General features: G+C 42.2%; 1 protein-coding gene across 1 annotated transcript in view; it reads right to left on the reverse strand.

Annotated features, from left to right (window-relative positions):
• The window catches only part of LOC136883104 (uncharacterized), a 43363-nt gene extending 40050 nt beyond the window's left edge, over window positions 1–3313 (reverse strand). Inside the window, exon 1 of the mRNA XM_067155289.2 lies at window positions 3204–3313. Coding sequence (XP_067011390.1) covers window positions 3204–3293 — 90 coding nt within the window. The 5' untranslated portion in view covers window positions 3294–3313. The remainder of the gene's footprint in view (window positions 1–3203) is intronic.
• Window positions 3314–6041: the final 2728 nt, after the last annotated feature.

Genomic DNA, 6041 nt, shown 5'->3' on the forward strand with positions numbered 1-6041 from the left:
CAAGGGATCGAAGGTGGGATTCTAAGCGGTCGTAGAGCTGTAGGAGAGTCAGTCGTTGTGTTGAAGGAACATTTTGAATCACAACTCTAAGTAGTTCACAAACATAACATTTTACGAGTAATTCTTCTTTTCTGAATCTACTTTTAAGACACTGAACTGCACTATCATAATTTTTTGCTGTGGAGGGAAATTATTATGGTTACCACCTCCCTAGCTCTACTTTCTTCAACAGTACATTGGATCAAATATTGAAATGTATCTTCTTTTTTCTATGTCTGAGTCGTCATGAATTCGACGGAACTGACTCCAAAACCCTAACCAGTCCCTAACCTCTCGGGAAAATTTTCGAAGTTCGATTTTCGCCAGTTTGAGTTTTTTCTGTGAGAAACCTATGAAACCATAACTCGATATTTGATTTCCTTCATTTGTACGTTGTGTTAATACAACACACTCCATTCTCTGACGAGCTTCCTCTACTTTATCACGATATTCATTCACTTTATCGTACGGTATTCATTTGTGTATCGTTCTTCGTCACTGTCGTCGAGAAGCACTTCTAATATTTTCTCATCGGCATCCTTCAGTTCATTTTCTAGTCATTTTAGTTTAGTAAAATGCAATCTTACCTTGTTGGGGTATTTTTCCGCCATCACCGCATCGTACGGTATGTTTTCGTGATTTAGTCAACTTATCCATTTCAACTTAAGTTACTGCTTTGTTCACGTCCTGTCGCGGTCGCCTCTAATGTTATGTCGAACCCGAAAATTACCCGATAAAACGGAATTCGTCTGATAGTTACCGGTACACAGGTGTTGGTTGGCTTTTATTATTTTCTACAAACTTAAAACTTAATTTACATCATACTTCTTTTTTTCAAAACAAACTGTTCTCAAAACCAAATCTGGTGGGTGCATTCCATTTAGTCTCTGGATGTAACAAGGGGCGTAGACAAGGTGGGGGGGGGGGCGGTTACTGAGGGGTAAACGCCCTTAGAATTTTTACGAAATAAAATGAATAGAAAAAACTGAAAGTCAATTAAATCAGTTGGCTCTTTTCAACATTCACAGAGACATAGGTAATTGTAGAACCAACAGATCTCTTGAATCTATTTTCTAAGAAGCCTCGAAAGTTGGATTTTAGATTGTAAACTGAACACACCATTCTCTGTAAAGCTGTTGACTTTGATCGTATTGTTCCTGTTCTGTATTTTAATGTAAGATTTTGTAGTTTACTGCAATTTGAATATCAACATAATTTACTTGTTTCAGTGTCCTTAGAATGACACCCATGTAAGCACGCACCACACACGCACAAGCACCTTCGTTATATTCTATCATAATTGTGTAACTATAACCCCCACTAACGGTCGATCCTGGCTACGCTGCTGGATCCTCCTAACCTGAAGCTGCAATGGCAGTTCTCTTCTACAGAGGGCTTGACGGAGCTTGTGAACGTTGCTCTGGATGAATCAATGTGGCACTTTTTTTCTTGGGAATGGTCCCAGTGCTCATTAATGACGCTGGCTATGTACCTATGTGATGTTTTCAACACTCTGTATTGGAACTCCGTTGACCCACAGGCTGGGATCTACGACAGAGCCCTTGCTCAGAGTCATGTATTGTACGCGCACTTTTTTGTGATAGATCTTTGTACTCTGTTGAGGAGTAAGAAGGGAGCACTGCCGGTTCCGGTAATACTGCCAACAGAATGGAAATGAAATCTGAATTGAATCGATAATCTGATCGATCGATATGAATTTTCTAAACATTTATTATCTTAAGCCCACAACTGTGCCACACACACAATTTATAATACTATATAACATTTCCCGATGCGAAACTTGTTCCTAGCATGAATTCTATAGTTTGGCTTTGCTGTGTAAACAACAACAGTACGAGTACTTAAAGTGTACGCCAGATGTCGCACAGCGATGATAAGCGATTCTTGTGTTTCAAAGGTTGCCAATACGAATCTCGAAGATAACCGAAGTCGACCGATTCAGCACTACGGTGTAAATGTATCGTTGTGGAAATCTATCGCTAAAAAGTGCGCAGATAATATTTGGTCTTCTTTATGTTCAAGTACAGACCAAGATTTTCATGTGTCTCTACCACTTTTGACACAATCTGCTGCACATCATGAATGACTGAATAAGAGCTGTGATGTGACCTGGTAGGTGTGGATAACCATTGTATCCTTTTTGAAATGGGACTCGATCTGTCGTCCAAAAGAATAATTGCATAAGGTTGGATTCGAACCACTGCACTACCGAGCCTCCGTGGCTCAGGTGGTAGTGCGCCGCCCTCTCAGCACTGGGTTCTGCAGTTCAAATCCCGGTCAACCCATGTGAGATTCGTGCTGGACAAAGCGGAGGCGGGACAGGTTTTCCTCCGGGTATTCTGGTTTTCCCTGTCATCTTTCATTCCAGCAACGCTCTCCAATATAATTTCACTACATCTGTCAGTCATTAATCATTGCCCCAGAGGAGTGAGACAGGTTTCGGCTGCCAGCACAATTCCTATCCTCGCTGCTAGATGTAAGCTTCATTCATTCCATTCCTGACCCTGTTGAATGACTGGAAACGGGCTGCGGATTTTCATTTTCACACTACCGGCACCACAGGTGACGGGAACATTATCGACTCGGCCACAAAGACAATTACTTGTTACTTATTAGAAGCGAAGTACTTACTAAAGTACAACTCTTCCACCTTAAAAATTAATGTCCAAGACAGAGTTTTTAATCAACATTTAGGGCATTCATTTAACTTTCTACCATTACAAGTCACGTGGCATAACCTCTTAATTCGATCTTAGTGCAGGTAAATGTGTTATTTCAGGGAGCAATAAAGCACATGTTTGTTCAATGGTCTGTAGCACTGGGTGGGAAAATTGTGCATCCTCACTTTTCATTTGCCCGTTCTGTAGCTCATTTACATTACTGACACATGGTCAGGATGCAGATTAATATTGACCTCAAAGAGAAATTTAATATTGGTTGGGTTTCATAAAACTGAACATTGGTATATTACTGAATATAGATGTTTCCCGAATAATATTTATGCCTCAGCAACGATGATGTGCATAGCAATATAATGAAGAAATGTTACGCAAATCTATGGAAAGATTTAAAGTTAAAAAAAAAAATCTTGCGATAAATTATAAAAGGTATAATCACTCATAATACACTGATTGTAATCTTACCTTGGGCTGAAACTGCTTGCTGTTCAGTAGGTCTTGCACTTCCTGTATCAGCTGCAAGCCTCTGTTTTGTTTGCTGAAAATAAGTAACATGTTTTGATGATGTTGTGACCTTCCTCATTTGAACAATTAACTTATGATTCAGTTTAACAGTCAATATGTCAGTTTCATGAATAAATAAAATGTAATTCCATTCCATCGAATAATGAGTTACTTATATCGGGCTCAATACGTTTTTATTTTTGTACTGTATTTTTTAAATCTCCAGGTTTATCCCTCGGACTCAGCGAGGGAATCCCACCTCTACTGCCTCAAGGGCAGTGTTCTGTAGCGCGAGACATTTGGTCTGGAATACAACTGTTAAGTAGGACCGGTACCTCGCTCTCCTGTGGGTGGGGGTGGTAGAATAACACCCAAGGTATCGCCTGCCTGTCGTATGAGACGACTAAAAGGGGCACCAGGGCCTCTTAACTTGCGAGTGGGGGTTGGTGACCACCACGGGGCTCTTAGCTGAGTCCTGGCATTGCTTCCACTTACTTGTGCCAGGCTCCTCACTTCCATCCCCCTGTGGGTGGGGGCGGTAGAATAACACCCACGGTATCCCCTGCCTGTCGTAAGAGGCGACTAAAATGGGCCTCAGGGGCTCTGAACTTTGGGGCGTGGGTTGGCGACCACGGGGCCCTTAGCTGAGTTCTGGCATTGCTTCCACTTACTTGTGCCAGGCTCCTCACTTTCATCTATCCTATCCGACCTCTCTTGGCCAACTCTTGTTCTTTTCCGACTCCGACGCTATTAGGTTTGCGAGGGCTACGGAGTCTTTCATTTTCACGCCCTTCGTGGCCCTTGCCTTTCTTTGACCGATATCTTCATTTTTCGAAGTGTCGGATCCCTTCCATTTTTCCCTCTGATTAGTGTTATATAGAGGATGGTTGCCCAGTTGTACTTCCTCTTAAAACTATAATCACCACCACATCCTCACTTTCAGCTATCCTATCCGACCTCCGTTGGTCAACTCTTGTTCTTTTTCGACCCGGACGTTATTAGAGCATTCGAGGGCTAGGGAATCTTTCATTTTTTATTTTTTTTTGCCCTTCGTATCCTTGTCTCTCTTTGGTCAATATCTTCATTTTTTGAAGTGTCGAATCCCTTCCGTTTTTTATTCTCTGATTAGTGTTATTTAGAGGATGGTTGCCTAGTTGTACTTCCTCTTAAAACAATAATCACCACCATCATCACCACCACCACCAGTACCTCGCCCAGGCAGCCTTACCTGCTATGCTGAACAGGGGCCTGGTGGGGGCATGGGAAGATTGATGCTTGTTGTTTAATGGGGCTCACATCTACGTCATCGGCCCGATGAGGAGATTGGAAGGGATAGACAAGGAAGAGGGAAGGAAGCGTGAGTTACGTAGTATCTCGGCATTTGCCTGGAGAAGAAGTGAGAAACCACGGAAACCCACTTCGAGGATGACCGAGGCGGGAATCGAACCCCCTTCTGTTCAGCTGACCTCACGAGGCTGAGTGGACCCCGTTCCAGTCCTCGTATCGTACCACTTTTCAAATTTGGTGGTAGTGCCGGGAATCGAACCTGGGCCTCCGGGGATGGCAGCTAATCACACTAACCACTACACCACACAGGCGGACTTTTATTTATTTATTTATTTATTTATTTATTTATTTATTTATTTATTTATTTATTTATTTTGCTTCTGACAAATACAAATCCAATAATTAGAAACACATATGTTGAATACACGTTCATTACAATACTAATGACACTTTTTTTTTTTTTTTCGCTAGTTGCTTTACGTCGCACCGACCCGGATAGGTCTTATGGCGACGATGGGACAAGGAAGGGCTAGGAGTCGGGAGGAAGCGGCCGTGGCCTTAATTAAGGTACAGCCCTAGCATTTGCCTGGAGTGAAAATGGGAAACCACGGAAAACCATTTTCAGGGCTGCCGATAGTGGGGTTCGAAGCTACTATCTGCCGAATACTGGATACTGGCCACACTTAAGCGACTGCAGCTATCGAGCTCGGTCTAATGACACTTAACTACATAATTTATTATATGCACTTCTCTTACAACTACTGTATATGAATACTTTACATTCGTGGTAGTGACGTTAAATAAGCTTAACACTGTATACAGTAACGGTATTAAGTCTTGCTTAAGCGTAAGGATAATCTGTACATGGCAGTGCTACAGGTGAATTTGGGAAAGACTAAACACATTAAACGTACAATGTGAAACAATCACCCTAGTTTGAGTTGGACTGCGAGAGGGCAGATGGTCATTTTGAAGTACCTACTCTAAAGCTTATAAGTGAATGTGAGGTATGAAGGGTGCATAGACGTTAAGAACAGTGATTATCATTCTTACACCCATCACCTAGGAAAAGGACAGCAAATGAGATCTATTGTTGCAAAGCGTACTATATCCACCTCTGGACAAAATTGAGTTTGACAGGATTTTATATAATTCCTCATGGGCTCGTTCATGCAGTTAAATCAAACTGGGTCAAAATGAAAATTAAGCTGAAAAACTAGCTGTCGTTGCAAACTGTATTTTGTACAACGAAGACCGGGCGGTTAGGGATGCGCAGCTGTGAGCTTGGATCCGGAAGATAATGGGTTCGAATCCCACTGTCGGCAGCCTTGAAGATGGTTTTCCGTGGTTTCCCATTTTCACATCAGGCAAATGCTGGGACTGTACCTTGATTAAGGCCACGGCCGCTTCCTACCCACTCCTAGCCCTTTCATATCCCATCGTCGCCATAAAACCTATTTGTGTCGGTGCGAAGTACAGCAAATAGAAAAAAAGTACAACGAAGTGTTCAGT

This window comes from Anabrus simplex, chromosome 11 (assembly GCF_040414725.1).
Source record: "Anabrus simplex isolate iqAnaSimp1 chromosome 11, ASM4041472v1, whole genome shotgun sequence".
NCBI classification, from domain to species: domain Eukaryota; kingdom Metazoa; phylum Arthropoda; class Insecta; order Orthoptera; family Tettigoniidae; genus Anabrus; species Anabrus simplex.